General features: G+C 45.4%; 1 protein-coding gene across 1 annotated transcript in view; it reads left to right on the top strand.

Annotated features, from left to right (window-relative positions):
- NRP1 (neuropilin 1) overlaps nt 1-18,695 on the top strand; it is a 140,239-nt gene that overhangs the window by 104,929 nt on the left and 16,615 nt on the right. Inside the window, exons 10-13 of the mRNA XM_045007919.1 lie at nt 2,484-2,815; nt 9,681-9,825; nt 15,053-15,157; nt 17,701-17,760. Of these exons, the coding sequence (XP_044863854.1) occupies nt 2,484-2,815; nt 9,681-9,825; nt 15,053-15,157; nt 17,701-17,760 (642 nt within the window). The remainder of the gene's footprint in view (nt 1-2,483; nt 2,816-9,680; nt 9,826-15,052; nt 15,158-17,700; nt 17,761-18,695) is intronic.

The raw sequence follows: 18,695 nt of genomic DNA, 5'->3' as shown, positions 1-18,695 counted from the left end.
AGCCCAGAGTGCCCTCCTGCATCCCAAATCCCTCATCCCTGGCCCCACACCAGAGCCCGCACCCCAGCCGAAGCTCTCAACTTCCCCTCGCCGCAACCCCTGCCCCACCCCTGATCCCCCTCCTGCCCTCGGAACACCTCCTACACCCTAAACTCCTCATCATCAGCCCACCCCAGAGTCTGCACCTTCTGCCCCAGCCAAGAGCCCCCTCCCACACTCCGACCCCTCAGCCCCAGCCTGGAGCCATCTCCTGCACCCCAAATCCCGCATCTCTGACCCCACACCAGAGCCCGCACCCCCAGCCAGAGCCCTAATCCCCACATCACCTCAACCCCCTACCCCTTCCCAAAGCCCCCTCCCACACTCCAAACCCCTCAGCCCGAGCCCAGCACTCCTTCCTACACCCCAAATCCTTCATCCCTGGCCCCACACCAGAGCCCGCATCCCCAACCAGAGCCCTCACCACCACCCTGCTCCCCAACCCCCTGCCCCAGCCCAGAGCCCCCTCCCATACCCTAAACCCCTTATTTCTGGGCCCATCCCAGAACCCACACCCCCAGCCCAGAGCCCGTACCCCCTTTGACACCCCAACCTCCTGCCTCAGCCCAGAGCCCCCTCCCATACTCTGAGCCCCTCAGCTCCACCCCCCAGAATGGAGCAACCTCCTGCACCCCAAACGCCTCATCTCTGACCTCACCCCAGAGCCCGCACCCCCAGCCAGAGCCCTCATCCCCTCTTACATCCCAACCCCCTGCCTCAGCTGGAGTCCCCTCCCGCACCCTGAAGACCTCATTTCTGGCCCCAGGTGGATCCCTCACCCACTCCTGCACCCCAATGCCCTGAGGCATCCCGGTGAAAATGAGTAAGTGAGAGTGGGGAGAGCAAGCAATAGAGGGGGAGGGATGGAGTGAGTGGGGGCTGGGCCGCAGAGAAGGGGCAGGGTAGGGGCGGGGTACAGTTTTCTTTTAATTATTTTACTATGTCATGTGTTACTCTTTTGACAGTCCCTCACCTGGCCCTCCTTTCCGCACCCCATAGTCTCCAAGATATTCCCAGTTAGGCCAAGGGCTTTATTATTAGATTTATTAAGGAGTTCATTTTATATTTCAAAGCCAGGAAAATGTAACATGGGATGAACAAGAAACCTTTGTCTGGTCACTTAATATGAAGCTAGCTATGAATACCGCCCAATGTTAATATGAGTATCTAAACAGGGTATATTTGCACTTGAAACTCAAATCAGCATTTATATGAGGTGCATAAATGCCTAAGTGCTTATTTGGGTACTAGGATTTGTATGTTCTCTTTATAGTATATAGTGGGTACCCAAGTTGAAAATTAGACAAGATGTGAACGCACAGATCTACAAACCATTCCAACAGCTAGATGTATAAGGCCAGATTCCCATTTGTGAAAGAACATTAGTCTGGTTGGAGTGCTGTTGCCCCTATGTGGCACAGAAATCTCCCCCAATAATCTGTGTAAACACTTTTGTAACGGCAGCATATGGCCCTCATTACTAGCAAAATGCTATCTTTAAAAAAAACAAAACCAAAATAATTATTCTTGAATACAATGGGTGCAACCAGGAACTTTAAAAAGTTACTATTTTTTTTATATTCTTCTAATTCCCATTTACTTCAACAAATGTGTTAAATTTTTTAATTTAAAACAAAAGTAAACTTGTGCGCTAAGACTTTTCATGACACATTTCACCTTGTAGCAAGTTCTAATGGTTTCATTATAAACCATTAAAAATACGAGTTTTACTATAAATGTCAATTGCCCTTTATCATTTAGAGTGTTGTTGTAGCTATGTTGGTCTCAGGATATTAGAGAGACTAGATGGGAGAGGTAATATATTTTACTAGACCAACTTCTGTTGGTGAAAGAGACAAGCTTTCAGGCTACACCAAGCTCTTCTTCAAACCAAAACTTCTGTTGGTGAAAGAGACAAACTTTCGAGCTACACAGACCTCTTCTTCAGACATGAAAATAACTAGTATCTAGACCACTAACAAAATAATATAGAATTTATACAGTTACTACTTTCTGCAAAATGCTTTACTGATTAATAACCAGCAATGGCAAACTTCACAATGTTTGGAATTTCTATTTGAATAAGCATCCACAAGTTCAGGTGTGACCTCTCCCCTCCTTGGTTTAGTAATCAGGCTGGAAAACTCATAAGAATAGAGTTGACAATGAGTTTTCTGATACTTCCTGGTTCCCATCAGGCCAGAAATACTTGTGGTATTTTGGTACTTCCACTACCTTCCGAAATGAGGAAGTACAAAATTAAGCAAACAAAAAATAAATTAAATTAAAGACTCAAGCAAAATGAGATTTGAGTTTGGAGGAAAGGGTCAAGTTATTTCTTATATTCTTTGAACTGGCTGTGGCATGTCTTTTTCTACTTTGATGCTATGGCTGTATCAGATTTGCAGAGATTAACTGTTAAACATGGCCTGTTTCTTCTATAGATTATCCTTGCTCTGGGATGTTGGGTATGGTGTCTGGACTCATTACCGACTCTCAGATTACAGCATCTAGTCAAGTTGATCGAAACTGGATCCCAGAAAATGCTCGTCTTATAACAAGCCGTTCAGGCTGGGCACTGCCACCAACTACTCACTCGTATACGAAGGAATGGCTTCAAGTAGACCTCGGTGAAGAGAAAAGAGTACGGGGCATAATTGTTCAGGGAGGCAAGCACCGAGAAAACAAAGTGTTCATGAAAAAATTCAAGATTGGCTACAGCAATAATGGATCCGATTGGAAAATGATCATGGATGCCAGTAAGAAGAAGATAAAGGTGAGGAAGAAATCACTATATCATGAATTCCCTTTTACAAAGCACTTGCATAGCTCCGATCTTTGAAAAAGGGTTGTCTAGGCTAGGTCTAGGCCAGGGGTCTCAAACATGCGGCCCGCGGGCCGCATGCGGCCCGCGGAGCTCTTCCCTGCGGCCCGCGGAGCTCCCCAGGGGAGCTCCGCAGGGGCCCCCAAGAGAAAAGCGGAGGCTCCCGCCTCCGCCCCTCTCCTGGAGCCTCGGCGCATAGAGCGCCGAGTCTCCGTCCGAGCGCCTGAGCCCCGCCCCGATCCGAGCCGCGTGGGGAGGGGGCGGGGCTGGGAGCTCTGGGCTGAGCGCTGCGCTCGGCGTGGAGCTCACAGCCCCGCCCCCTCACCACGCGGCTCTGAGCGGGACCGCCGGAGACGCGCTCGGGTAAGGGGGGGGGGAAGCGGGACCCGCCGGGGCCGGGGCCGGGGCCGGGGCCGGGCCGGGCCGGGCCGGGGGGTGGGGGAGGGAAGCGGGACCCGCTGGGGCCGGGCCGGGGGAAGGGAAGCGGGACCCGCCGGGGCCGGGCTGGGGGGGGGGGGAAGGGAAGCGCTCAGGGCTGGGGCAGGGGGGAAGGGAAGCGCTCCGGGCTGGGGCCGTGGTTTCGGGTGCGGGGGGTTGTGGGGTTCATGATGTGGGGGCGCTCAGGGCTGGGGCAGAGGATTAGGGTGTGGGGGGATGAGGGCTCTGGCTGGGGCTGAGGATTAGGGTGCAGGGTCCTAGTGCCTGCCCTCCGCCAGTACTGGCAAGGCAGGCTTCCCTTACCCTGAGCCTCTCCAACCCCAAACCCTCAGCCCCAGCCAGAGCCCTCATCCCCCTGCACCCTAATCCTCAGCCCCAGCCCTGAGCACCCCCTCTTCATTTACCCCTCATCCCCCTGCACCCTAATCCTCAGCCCCAGCCAGAGCCCTCATCCCCCCACACCCTAATCCTCTGCCCCAGCCCTGAGCGCCCCCACATCATGAACCCCTCATCCCCCCGCACCCTAATCCTCTGCCCCAGCCCTGAGCGCCCCCACATCATGAACCCCTCATCCCCCCGCACCCTAATCCTCTGCCCCAGCCCTGAGCGCCCCCACATCATGAACCCCTCATCCACAGCCCTCACCCCACACTCCAAACCTCTTCCCTAGCCCTGAGCCCCCTCGCATCATGAACCCCTCATCCACAGCCCTCACCCCACAGCCCAACCCTCTTCCCTAGCCCTGAGCCCCCTCGCATCATGAACCCCTCATCCACAGCCCTCACCCCACAGCCCAACCCTCTTCCCTAGCCCTGAGCCCCCTCGCATCATGAACCCCTCATCCACAGCCCTCACCCCACAGCCCAACCCTCTTCCCTAGCCCTGAGCCCCCTCCTGCATCATGTACCCCTCATCCTCAGCCCCACAGCCCTCACCCCTGCACTCCCTCCTATCCCCAAACTCCGTCCCAAAGCCTGCACCCCCACCCCCTGCCGCAGCCTGGAGCCTGCATCGAGCACAGAGCCTGCATCCAGACCCCCTCCCCCACCCAAACTCCCTCCCAGAGCCTTAGGCAGTAAATCTAAGTGCGTGTTTTGTCCTTTGAGTGAGGTGCATTACTGAGTGTATATATTTATTAAAACTGCGCGCGCTTAGGGGAGGAGGTGGAGAAGAGACAGGGCAGGGGCGGGGCCTCATGGAAGGGGTGGATTGGGGGTGGGGCCAGGGGCAGCAAGGGGGCGTGTCAGTGATGCGGCCCTCGGGCCAATGCACTAGTCCTCATGCGGCCCTCGGGGTCATTTGAGTTTGAGACCCCTGGTCTAGGCTAAATAGGAAGACTTCTTCAGCAGCAAATCTAAAGGGATGTTACTAAAACAGTACTGTGACTGTGGTCAGGCTCCAGCAAGCCAATCCCAAGTTGCTCCTCACTGCTATGGAGCTTTTGCTTATTTATCATCCCCCGGAAATGAGTGTGATCCCTGTTTCTGTTTAGTCATGTGCTGCAGGCATGCTGTGGGTCTGAGGTAGGCCTCGGAATCCTGTGGTGACAAATGCTGAAAAGAAATGCTGGACGGTCTATTCTTAGCCTGGCAACTGGCTTTGTCTGAATTTAGGCATATCACTAAATCTGTTTGTGCTTCATTTTCCCTAGTTGTAAAATGGGGACAATGCTGTTTACCTCAAAGGGCTGATCTGAGGATTTCTGAATTGTATGTAAAGTGAATTGGTATAGAGGTGCTCTGTAAGGCCTGATGCAATGCCTATTGAAATCAATGAAAACTCCCAAATTATTTTGATAAAATATGGATCCCGTCTTCAATGCACAGTACCATTATATTATTACTAGTTTAGGATTTGGGAGCCTGTCTGGGAACTAAAGGCAACTGTCACACATGGCTGAGCAGAAATAGCAAAATCTTTACAGAGGAGGAAATGACGTAGACAGATGATCAAGTGGGTTGTTGTGTGATTAAGTTGGTAAGAGGAAGAAAAGAGATCAACAACCAACAGCAGGCCCCAAATACTGTATTTGCCTCGGTCCAGTCCTAGATGCACACTCTGGAATGTTTTAAAAACATCCAACCAAAAACCCATCCATTTAGTCTCATGTGCCATTTTGGTATCTTTGCCCAGAGTGTACATTTAGATACTTTTGCCTAAAAGGACACTGTCACCTCCATAATTTGCCTGTGCCTCCTACTCTATTCCTTAAGAGAGATCACCGTTCACTGTGCAGGGCATACTGCTTTGCTACTGGCATGGTAATGACAAGGAACCATAAATTGTACCTACAATAAGGGAATAAAGAATCATAGAATCTCAGGGTTGGAAAGGACCTCAGGAGGTCATCTAGTCCAACCCCCTGCTCAAAGCAGGACCAATCCCCAAGAGAGGAAGAGCAATGACAAATGCAGCATAAAACTCCACACACCCGCTTAGCTGCTCTTTATCCAAGTTCTGTTAGTCTGGAGTTCAGATATAAAGACTGTTCTCTCCTCTGGCCCCATCAATCCATTAGGCAAACCTGTGTGTCCTAAAAAGAAAGAGACAATGTGTTTTCCAGTCCTGTGGCTAAGTGAACCCATGACTAGCTTTTCTTAGCACATTTTGTAAATATTAGGCTTCATTCTTTTCTGTTGTAACTCCACAGAAAAGTCCTCAGTCCTGAGTCCTTCTTAGTTGATTATTTTTTTCCTCATTTGTTTTGGGGATAAACACAAAATGGGGTCATCCTTTGAAACTGACTACTCTTTCTCATTACTATGAGTTGTGATTTTACCATAAAGTGTGAAGAGGGTGTAAATCAATACTGAGATCTAACCATTTCTCTGTTAAAATGGATGTTGTTTTGACATGTACTTCCACGCTATGGCTCAATGAGAAAAAAAAATGTTACCATATGCTTTTAAATGGTACACCGTATGCTACATGGCCTTCTGTTTTCTAATCCAAGTACTTGCCATCGTTGTCAAAAGCTAACAATGTTGACAAAAAAAAGAATGCTAGCTAACCCATTTAAGTCAGAAATTAACTTTCAAGATTAATGGCTTTTTTTAAAATGTTGTGTTTTATAACAGTAAAATCCTGCCCAAAAATTCAAAACATTTTCTTCCTTAGAAAAAGTTTTATTAAAAGAGAATCTGATAAATCCTAGGATTTGGGAAACTGATGGATTTAAAATGTTAATACATGAATGTATTATTTTTAAATGTTAATAAAGCTGGAATGCTAGTTATATTGAGTCCCAGCATGAAAGTGGATTGGAAACATCCCTGTTTTATGAAATGAAACACATCGTTTTCCCTTGGGTAAAATCTTGACTTTGAAAAACAAACAATTGCATGCTATACAAATAAAGAAAGAACTCTGAAAAACTAAGTGGATATAATACACTGTCCTGTGTCTACCACCTCTTTTACTCTATCTCCCCATCCATGCCTTCATCTCATTTCACTTGGACTATTATAATTCTCTTCTCCATAGTCTCCTCAATTTCCAGCTCTTCCAGACTCCAGCATGTCTCCACCCACCTCAAATGTACAAAGAAACATATATCACTTCAATCCATAGGCAACTTCATTGGCTCCCCACTCATTTTAGGATTCAATTTATGTTTGCCCTGCTTCTGTGTAACCCCCCTGTGGACTTGCTCCTACCTACATCATAAAGCTTGTCTCTCTTTTTCCATTCTCCCTCCTAACTCCTTCTACTCATCTAATACTGACCTTCTCACTCTCCTTCCATGCTTTCTGGCCACTGATGCTGCAAGAATCTTCTCCTTTGCATCTCCTGCCATCTGGAACACTCTTCCTTAATCCATCTGCCAGGCTGACTTTGTTTTAAAAATGTCATTAAGAATTATATCTTTTCTCTCTTTCTAACACTTATTAGCTTCCCTTTTTCTGAGTTATTGTTTATCTTTGTAACCAAATAAAGCATTTTATGGTACAGCCTATATGAAAGACACAACTCACAATCATGTTTTGTTGTATGCGCCTTCCTCCGCCCCTGCAAAGAAGACTGGTAGGTATTGGAAATGAACAGTCAAAACTGAATCACAGGCAGGTCTATACTACAAAAGACAATGATTCAATATAATTATGATTCGATATAATTCTAGATGCCTATTAAATTCTAATGCCTAGGTGTCAGTGCTGAGAACTGATGTCTTTTATAGCACGGTTTTCATTATTATATGTTGCTATTAAGACTATTATTAAAAGGGAAGTCATGATTCCTTAGATAACATGTCTGCCTACTTTTATACGTAAAATGGCTTGTCATATTCTTTCTCATACAGTAGGCAGCTACTCTGACCTTTTGAGCTGTATTAATATACAAATATAAAAAAAAAGCCTTAATAATTGTAAATTAATTAGATACAAATTGCAGTGCCTTCTGAATACCCATTCCTGACAGAAATCTTCTGAATCCTCTCAGAACACTAGCCGACCTAGTGCTCTTTGAAAGAAATCTCAGAAATCCAGTCTCCCATTGAGAGTGAGGGTCATGTCATTTTTATAAGCAGCTCTTAATACCAGTAATCCCAGCTATTGGTATATTTACCATTATTGGTACTATTTTTTTTTGTGACTGATACTCAAGACTCAACTCCCCACTTTAGGGCCAGATTTTGCTCTGATTGATTTCAAAAGGAGCAGAAGCATATCCTCTAGAATAATAATTTATTGCAAGGCCTTGCATATGCATATGTACACCACCCATTTAACTGTGCCTAGTTCACTACACAATAAGGCTTGGTGTGCTCCAAAGCCAGTCTCTCAGACGCTCCAAACAGCCCAAGATTAATTGTGGGTTAGACCATGCACAATTGAATAGGAAGCAGCAGGGCACTAGCTGGTACAGCCAAAGTCTCAGTCGAGTACACTTGTACAGTTGCCAAAAAGGGTTGGGTGCCACTGATTTACTATATAGAAACTTAAACCAAAAACAGGTGGCATTTTTAGAATTACAGTGAAAAAAAAAACAATCATCAGTTTTTTCCTGTGGCCTATCCCTGCATTGAAATACAAAATCAGCTTTTCCTGCAGCCTCTGCGTTGTCTGCCTTTGGCTCACTAGCAGGAGAGTGCTATATGTTGAGTTGTGGTCTCATCCAAATAAGAAGGGTATCTGGCAGCTGCTTTTCTTATCAATGCAAAAACAAAGCTTCATCCTGAATGACTAAGAGCTGGAAGTTCCCTTAAATGTCACCGTAATCTCAAATTTGGATTCCAGTTCAAAGGAGATTTTGATTAGTATTGCAATTCATCCAGTTCTTATGCAATAAACTCTCAGCTGCCTTACACACAATTTGTTGCTCTGTTCTTTTGTCTATCCTGTACTTCAGTGAAATAATTTTATGAGTAATGCTGGAATTCAGGAGATCTGGGTTCCATTTCTGGCAGTGCTACACAGCTCCTGTATGATTCTGGGCACTTAATACTCTGTTCCCTATCTGTAAAATGGAAATAATATTTTTCCTTTTTCCTACCATTTATTCTCTATATTTGGAATGTAAGTTCATGTCAGGAACTGTTGTTTACTGTGTATGTGCTGTATGTGGATAGCACCTAGCACAATGGGGCCTTGATCATAATTGGTGCCTTCTGGTATTGATGAAATACAAATAATAAATAGTAATAACTTGATCTATATACAGAACTTCCATTTCACTGACATCAGCAGGAGTCACAAGCAGTTGAAAACTGCAGTATAGCTAAGGGATATAAGGGACAATGCTGCTGAGAGATGAGATTTTTGTCCCAAAGGCATGTCCATCAACCTGCTTTGCCCTCTTAAATTCTGTGGGGTACTTTTTGCAGCTGTCAGTAGGTAGTTTTCTTTGTTCGTATTCAAGACCAGTTTCACTGGAAGAACTCTTGCAGCTACTGCTCCTGGAGTTTAATTTACACCTTTTTAAAATAACTATAACTTATGAAACTTTGACTCTGTCACTGGGGGAAATCAGATTAAAGTTTTCTCTTGAATAGTTGGGTTATTATTATAACTACTTAAAAGGTGACAGGATCTTTTCCTCAGTCATTTTCCCCCCATGAAGTGCTGAAAATGTCACCCAGTAAAACCCCAGATCAGAGTGTCATTTAAAAACATGTCTCATTAGACACTCAGCTCCTGTTATGACCCTGATAGATTGGTTGCTACTGAGTTTATGAAAAATGAAATGTGTCACTTTTCAGAGAAGCTTTAACTACATGTTCCTTCCTCATTTAAGAAAGGAATGTCAGGCACTTATTAAATTGGTAGGATTTGGCCTACTTCTCATCCAATTCAAATGCTAGAGACCTAAAGAAAAAAATACAATTGTTGAAAGCAATCTTTTTTTTTTTTTAACAAGCAGCATTTGTCATGCCTTGCAGACTTTTGAAGGCAACACCAACTATGATACGCCTGAGCTACGGACTTTTGAACCCATAACAACCAGATTAATCCGCGTCTACCCTGAGAGAGCCACACATGGAGGACTGGGGCTGAGAATGGAACTACTGGGCTGTGAATTTGAAGGTAATTGCTCTGACAGAGATGAATGAATTGTATTAATTATTTTCATAGAGATACACTGTGGCTTGGACTACTGCTGAGCACAGCTGAGCACTCCCATAAGAGTATCACATGGGACTCTTGCTGTAGTAACTGCCATCAGTGCTGCTTCTTGGCCCGGTCAGCACCCTCACTGAGGACATTTGAATATGTCTGCGGCACTAAGTTATATATTATTCTTTCCACAATACCTTTTGTGAATCCTTGTGATGGTCTCACTGCACAGGGTCTTCTGCTCCTTTAAGCAATCTCAGGATTACTTGTATATTACACAAGAGGGGTGTGCAGCACTTTTCAGAGAGACCAAAGATGTGTCCCTACCCCCAAGTGGTTTGCAATTGAGGTTAGTTCTATGATATGACACAGGAAGAGAAGGCTTCTAAGAATGGGGAGGCAGATTTACACAAAATAAGATGATGAGGACACTTTCTGCAAGGTAGGCATCGTGTTATCCACTGTGATGGCTTTGATAGATTGGTTGAGTGGCTGTCATTGTTTTTTGTTTGTTTGGGCTTTTTGCTAATCAAGGCCTCAGTTCTGATCAGGCACCTAAAAGACAGATGGCCAGGCCAAGCAAAGTCGAGGAATCAATCCTGCAACACTGCCCTGCAGTATCACAGTGGCTTTATTTCTGTTATACCAAAAAAGTGATGTGCATTTGGTCTTCTTATCTGATGGATGATAGTGCAGTAGGGTGGCCATTACAAACCATAAAGCTGCTGATCTTCTACATTATTCTTATTTATATTTATGAAGCACCACTATTCAAGTCTATTGAGGTTCTTATACTAGTCCTATTACAGTGGTATCTGAGCACCTTCCAAAGATAAATTAAAGCAACTAGTATATGACGTGGTTCCTTCTCTATTCCATTCCCCAAAGGAAAGTGTGGGAGGTGTGATTATTAAAGCTGATGAGCTATATGCTGTTATTTGTGAAAGCCGGGTTGAAGAAGTGTGATTCACACTTGGCCTGCAAAGTGATGAGGTTGGAGGGAGTTCTGTTTCTGGGGCCATTCTCAATTCCTGTGGGAGTTCTCAGTTCCTGCAGGTCATCACCCTTGCTTTTGATCAAAGAAAAAAGATGCAATACTTGCCCAAAAGGCCCTTGCTGTCTATGTGTGCAATCATTCTCCCATTGAACTCAATGGCAGTTTTGCTAATGATGTTCATAGGAACAGAATCAAACCCTAAATCAGACACACCAGACTACATAGTACTCTACTCAGAAGGAAAGTGGGAGGGCATAAAAACTCTCCCTTCTGTGTATTCATTCAAGCACAATCACAGTCTTTATGCTCACCTGAACACAAAGGTGAGTGAGGATAGTGCCATTAGAATTACTAGCCACTCCAAAAGTGGTGAAGGGGTGGGTCCATGGCTCCACCACACTATCCTGTCCTGACAGCAGAATTGGCTAGCCAAAGAAGGGATATAAATGGTGATAGTGCCAGCAATGTCCCTCTGCCATGTACATTGGCCAAACCGTACAGTCTCTACGCAAAAGAATAAATGGACACAAATCTGACATCAGGAATAATAACATTCAAAAACCAGTAGGAGAACACTTCAAACTCTCTGGCCATTCAGTAACAGATTTAAAGGTGGCAATTTTGAAACAGAAAAGCTTCAAAAATAGACTCCAAGGAGAAACTGTTGAACTTGAATTGATATGCAAACTAGATACTATCTACTTAGGCTTAAATACAGACTGGGAATGGCTGAGCCATTACACACACTGAATCTGTTTCCCCCATGTTAAGTATCCTCACAGCTTTTTGTCAAGCTGTCTTAAATGGGCTATCTTGATTATCACTACAAAAGTTTTTTTTCTCCTGCTGACAACAGTTCATCTTAATTAATTAGCCTCTTAGGCCTGGTCTACACTAAGAAGGGGGTTCGAATTAGGGTACGCAAATTCAGCTACGTGAATAGCGTAGCTGAATTCGAAGTACCCTAATTCGAACAACTCACCCGTCCAGACGCGGCGGGGTCGAACTCCGCGGCTCCCCCGTCGACTCCGCCAACTCCTTCTGCCGAGGTGGAGTACCGGAGTCGACCGCGGCGCTTCCGGAGTTCGAACTATCGCGTCTAGATCAGACGCGATAGTTCGAACTCCAAAAAGTCGAACTCTCCGCGTCGAACCGGCAGGTAAGTGTAGACGTACCCTTAGAGTTGGTTGGGCAACTCCGACCTTTTCATGTTCTCTGTATGTATATATATCTCCTCACTATATGTTCCATTCTATGCATCCGATGAAGTGGGCTGTAGCCCACGAAAGCTTATGCTCAAATAAATTTGTTAGTCTCTAAGGTGCCACAAGTACTCCTGTTCTTTTTTTGGTGATAGGAAAGGAGACACAGAAGAAGTCACAACAATATGAGCTGGAGAAGGATCCAATGGGGATGATTAGAAGGAAGGTTTGCATGCAAGCAGTTGCATTCAGAGAGGTTAGGATGAAATAAGAGCTGAAATGCAGGCAAAAGTGGGATTATACCAGGTCCTCAAGGTCAAGATAAGATGCTTGAACTTGATGCAGAAGGCTAGAGGAAGCCAATGAAGGGATTCATAGAGAGACATATCTGACTTAAGGAATAGATGAACTGTGTATAGGGTTGCCAACCCTCCAGGATTGGCCTGCAGTCTCTCGGCATTGGCACTGATCTCCTGGTGACCACTGAAAGCAATCCGGAAGATTTTAATAGGATATTATAAGAAAATGACATTACATCATGTTGGGGGAAAAAATCTCCCAGAATAGCTCCAGTCAGAATTGGCAACCCTAACTGTACTTCAGTTATGTAGAGACCAGTTCTTGTATGTAACTAGAGCTACAGTGTGCCTTTAAGGCACAGGCCTGCACTCGGGCCTTGTGGATCCACCATGTCTCATCCAGAATGGAGCTGCTGGAGGAACCTCAATCCATCCTGGAGTTTCTGGCATACAAAGGGACTGCATAACCTGCACCTGGCATGGCTGGCCAGCTCGGTGGGTTAATGCAGAGGAGAGAGGAGTCCAAGAGAGACACATATTATTGCATGAGCTTTGAGTACAGTGACCAGTTGTTACTGAAAATAGCAATATTCCAGAGTAGATAAAAGCTTGGATCAAGCTCCCTGTGCTGATTACATTGAGCCAGCTAACTGCACCTGCCATAGCTACACACTCCTGATATAAAATCTAAATCTTATGTTTAAACAGTGTGTCTGGTGTCTGGGTTTTGTGATTTCCCAGTTGTTATCGCTGTTTGTTTGGGGGACATTGGGTTTTAGCTACATTTTCTGGCACCTTTCACAAATCACAGCTCTTAATTATAATAACAAAAGGTCAGACCTTTATTGGACAGGCAGCGGCTATCAGAATATCATCACCAGCCATAAGCAAATCATGTGGCCAGCAGGAGCTACTGACATCATTAACGTCTCATATTTGTGAATATCTTTAAAAAAATAATCCTCAGGCCTGCAAATGAAGCAATAGCAATAGCATCGATAATGATGCTTTCCTGTCACTGTTACCCTGCCTATACTCAGACAGTTCCTCTCCCACACAGGCTCTGCAGGGAGCAATTATGTGTTGGCCACCATTTTAAATATTTTAGTTATACAAATACCAGGATGATGCTTAAAACAGTAATCAGAAGAGTGGTATTGGTTTAAAAATTTCAAGGATTAATATTCTATTGCATAGAGTTTAGGAAAGGAGCACTAAATCCAGATCAGCATAATCCTAAGTGTCAAATTTTGTCCTGGCTGGTGCTGGAGCTAAATGGGAGCAAGGGATCCTGGCAGAGGTGAAAGTAAGCCGGTGTGATGCCCCGGTACGGCGTACCAGCAAGAGCCAGTGCACTGTACCGGGGTGGCCCAGCTTCCCCAAGTGGCAATTTAATGGTAGCCAGAGCCCCGCTGCTGGAGTCCTGGGCCCTTTAAATAGCCCCCAGAGCCCTGGAGTAGCGGTGGGGCTCTGGGGGCTATTTAAACGGCCCGGGCCTCCTGCTGCCTCTATGGCCCCAGCCCTTTAAATAGCTGCTGGATCCCTGCTGCCAGAGCCCTGGGGTAGCAGCGGCGGCCAGGGGCTCCGGCAGCGGTTTAAAGGGCCCGGGGCGGTAGCAGCAGCAGCGGCCGAGCCCTGGGCCCTTTAAACTGCTGCTGGAGCCCCCAGCTGCTGCTGCTACCCCGGCGGGGGAGGGGGAGGGCACTTACCAGTACAGGGCAGGCCAGGGCAGGCTCTGAACCCTCCTATCCACCCCCCTCCCACCCAAGGCCCTGCCCCTTCCGGGGGCCAGAGCCGGCCCCAACCCAGCCCCGTACCGGTAACTCCCTATTTCTACTTTCATCCCTGGATCCTGGAGATAAATCCTATGATCAAGTCAGGGCAGGATCCTGCTGGAGAGGCCTGCTGGAAACTCATGGTGTCTCCCAGGCTAATGCAAGGATGTCCCCAGACTAGTGCATGCTCCTGACTGATGTGTATGGGCTGGCTAGCAGAGTCCTGGGCCTGCCTCCCTAATGAGAGATCATGCATGCCTGTGCCTGTGGCTGTGGCTGTGGTGCATGGGCCCGCTGGGCAGTGGAATCCCTCTCCTGAATGTGAAGTAAATACCCTGCTCTGTAGAAAAAAGGGCTTCCTCTGCCTCTTTCTTCCCCTTCACACAGGCTTCTGCACAGGCCCACATTCCACTGCCCCAAGGGACCTGGTATGGCCCAGAGGTAGGCCACTAGTGAAGTATGTGGTATGTAGTAAGTGAGTATGCAGTAGTCATGCCGCTCCTTTTCAGAGCATTCCCTCTCACAGGTGCACCCACAGGCACCCTGCTCTGCAGCAAAAGGATAGCTCTTGTACCAAATACAGCACCACCTCTCTTCCCCTCCCACTTGCCCTGCCCTCTACTCTACCAGATTTCACCCTTCATTAGTAGAAGCATATCACTCATCAAATTGTGAATAATACAAGATGTTACTATGATTAAACCCCCCAATTCCCTCCCTGCACTTCAGATCAAACACTCTTAATGGGAGGTTAAAGGGTGCAGGGGAGGGGGGCAGTGAATAGCAAGGAAATGCAAGGTTATTCTTTTCACCTACTGCAGCACATGAAGCACAGTATACTTTGTTCGTCAAAATCATGCAGCTGAGACTATGACAAGTCTCCAGAACACATTTTAATTGAGTAACCCTGGGATTTTGTTTCAGAACCTACATCAGTCCCTACCACTACAGAGGGCAATCCTGTGGATGAGTGTGATGATGACCAGGCAAACTGTCACAGCGGAACAGGTGATGACTACCAACTGACAGGTGCAGAAACCATCCTCATTCCATTGCAGCCTCATTTTAGTTCATGTTGATCACCAATTACCAGCTAAATGTCTGTCTTGATTGAATCACTCATGATGAATGGACATTGGTATGCAGTTTGTATTGTCTGCACTGTCACAACATAGGCATCTGCATTTCATATGTGACAATACTTTTGATTGTTTTCTCCACTGTGTAATTTTTGAGGCAAACAATAGTGACTAGCAGGCAGATAGGGCATTTTTGGACCAAGAATTGCATCTAATCAAATGCCCTATTTCACTTTCCCTCAGGAAAATAACCCTGCACAGACCTTTAGGAGAAGTTTTATTCTGATACCAAGGGGAGCTTGCCACCTGGGGCAGGATTCCCCGCTCAGCCATTGCCCTTTCCCAGGAAGCCATTGAGTAAACAAACACAGACATTCACGCATGATCTAGATCTTCTCCACCGTCCCTCCAACACAGCCATATAGGGGGTGACTGCTAACTTCTTCGGGTGCCCTCATCAGCATAGAGATAGGAAGACAAAGAATCCAAAGCAGTGCTCTGCGGTGGGCTCATACAGCCACAGACCAGGGTGTTTATGTTTCTTTTTTGCTCTTGTGCATAGAGCCCCCTTCTCTCTGCATTCATTGGGGCTGTTTAGGTATATTTCTGGGGCTTACGTATCTCAGAGCATTATGTTTCTGGTCTATTGGAAAGGGCCCTCGGTTAGCAGAAATATACACCTACACCTACACCAACAGGGCTTATTTTCAGACAGACCGTTACACGTTATTGCACTATCACTCCCTTCCATGGTTAGCCTACAAAATCTGTATTGCTTCCTACATCCATTATATAAAATATGGCTTAAATTTGGCCCTTTGTATCTGAGAGCACTTTGGATAACCTTAGATAGTGGGTGGGGGGGGGCGGCGCCATTGGAAGCAGTCAAGAGCGGATGCGAAAAATCTGCACTTTCAGCATCCATCTCCTTCTGAGCCTTCACTGTATTTCCTGTAAACACAAGTTGCAAACAGAGGGGTTTATTCATAGTTAAAAAAATACAGATCTTCTGAGCAGAAGTGACACTGCACAGTCCCAGTCCCTGCTTTTCAAATCACAGTATCCCAGCTGATTTTTATTCTTTTGAAATTAGCCAAAGCAGTGAATCTGAAATAAGGAAATACCATCTAACTGCTAAATAGTTCAGAAAGCTTTCAGCATCAGTAAACCTTTGGATTTCTTGCATGCATATAGCTCCAGAGCTGATTCAAAGAAATCTGGGGCCTTGTGTGATCACATTCGACTGGGGCCCCTAGTTGCAAGGCTCAAGTTTAGGAGCAGATGATGAGTGGCTCAGGTGCCCAGTCTGAGGGGTGGGGAGAAGAAGGAAGGAGCACACAAAGGGCTTCCCTGTTCACTCACATTCACAGTCCCTGCTCTCCAGGGAGAAAGGAACTGCACTCCCATATGCCTCTGGGGGCAGGAGAATATGAGGCCATGGCCACAACAATCCACACTGGCATCCCTGGTACACTTTGGCCCCGAATATAGAAAAATTATTTGTGTGTCTTCCTGCATCGTCATCAGACTCTCCACTATATCACTCGCTCAGACAGAAAACCAATATAGCTTGGGCACTCAATTTCATTAAAACTCACCCTAGGCCTCATCTCTATTACACGTAAAACTTGCTGGTGAGGGAAGGGAGATGTGGCTGATAATCAGCAGCCTATTGCTTCATGAACAAGCGTTCCTCTTCCTTTACTTTTTGTTTCCTTTATCGATATGATGACATCAGCAGTAAAGTACTGAGTGCAGGGTGGAATCCAGGCTCCTCCCATTCCTTGCCTACCTGCTCCAAGAAGAAAACACGTGGGATAGTTTCTCCACACAAGATCCAGGCTGTCCATGTAGGGATATAAGAGAAGCTCTTCATCCATCTCTTCCCTTCCACAGGCACAAAGTCTGTGTCAGATTCTAGCCCAAATCCAGCTGAGCCTGGTGGAGTTTTGGTGTGAACTCTTCTCACAACTTAGCTGTAAGACAATGCTGGGGAAGGTTCCTGCAGTGACTGGGGATGGACTAGGTTCCCTAATGTAGATCTTTTCTATCCTTGATTTGGGAGGCAGCATAGTATGGATGAGTGAGCGCAGAGGTGAGTTTTAGGAAGTCCTGAATGCTAGTGCCCCGCTCTGCCAGTGACTTGCTGTAAGTTACTTCACTTCTCTGCCTGATTTTCAGCATTCATAAAATGAGGACAATCACAGTGAATGTTGTGAGTATTAATTAGTTAGTGTTTGTAAATGGGTTCTTAGATATAAAGCTCTATATAAGTGCTGTTTATTATTTTCTATGATTCTTGTGTTGATGAAGGAAACCAGATCTCTCTCTCTCTCTCTTTCTGAGATTTATGCATGCAGATTCACATATGAATGTGCTTAGCCAGACAAACATCTCAGTAATATTTTACACATATATTTGGAAACTTCCTAATGATTGCTGTGTCTTATTGTCCTGTTTCATGTGTCATATCATGTATAATTTATTTTTCAGGTGGTACTACAGTGCTGACTACAGAAAAGCCGACAGTAATAGACAGTACAGTACAGCCAGGTATAAAAAAGAAATTTTCTCATTAAAAATATAGTAAATTCCTTACCCAAATCTCATGCCAAAGACAAAAATAATGAATTGCAGCACTTCCTGGCTTTCTGTTCCCTAAAAGTCTCTGAAGTAAAGAAGCATCTGGTCTCTGAGCTTTGTACAGTAAATATTTAACTCCTTTCATCCACATGTATATGCAGTAGACAGCAAGATTTCCTTCTGCAATGCCTAATGGGGACAATACTAGTTATAAACTAAACGAACTTAATCATGTCACAAACTGTGTAAATGCAGCATATGTGTGACACTGTGTTTGCAAGCTCCAGGTGAAAAAACAAACAGACACAATTGGCAGATTCACTATTGACATCCCTCACAATTCTGCAAAACCAAGACAAACAAAGTTTGCCAGTTATCTCCACCACAGAGTTGGCAAGTTTACAATATTATTTTCTAGCAAGTACTTTCAAAATGGGGTTATATAAACTGCTACCATAAACTTACACTAAGAGGAAAGGAGCTGTCACTGGCAGCAAGTCATCTTTCCTTAATCAATACAATAGCTAACAGCTTTTACAATCCTTCATTTGCTACTTTCCCCTGCTTCACAGCCCAGGCTTCACAGCATTTGAGTTCTGGCCATTTTTAATATCCTGTACAATTTAAAAAAAAAAAAACCTCCTAAATGTATGAGAGCAATTTTAAATGCTCTGCCTTAATAATTGTGGGCTGGTGAGGAGGTCAATGTTTAGTTACTCCCATTTCCTTTAGTAAAATACAGCCAGGCACAGTATCCCAAGTAATTTATTAACAGGGTGTGTAACTGTGTATCAGTGTTTCCTCCACAATAGGACACCATCAGGCTTTGCTTCAAGCAAAAAGAATTGTGTTAATAATTAGAATACTTCCTTAAGGACACTGGTGACCTGATTAAGAAGCAAAAT

This window comes from Mauremys mutica, chromosome 2 (genome assembly GCF_020497125.1).
Source record: "Mauremys mutica isolate MM-2020 ecotype Southern chromosome 2, ASM2049712v1, whole genome shotgun sequence".
NCBI classification, from domain to species: Eukaryota; Metazoa; Chordata; order Testudines; family Geoemydidae; genus Mauremys; species Mauremys mutica.
The sequence above is the reverse complement of the archived record's forward strand: the minus strand, read 5'-3'. Positions and strand labels throughout refer to the sequence as shown.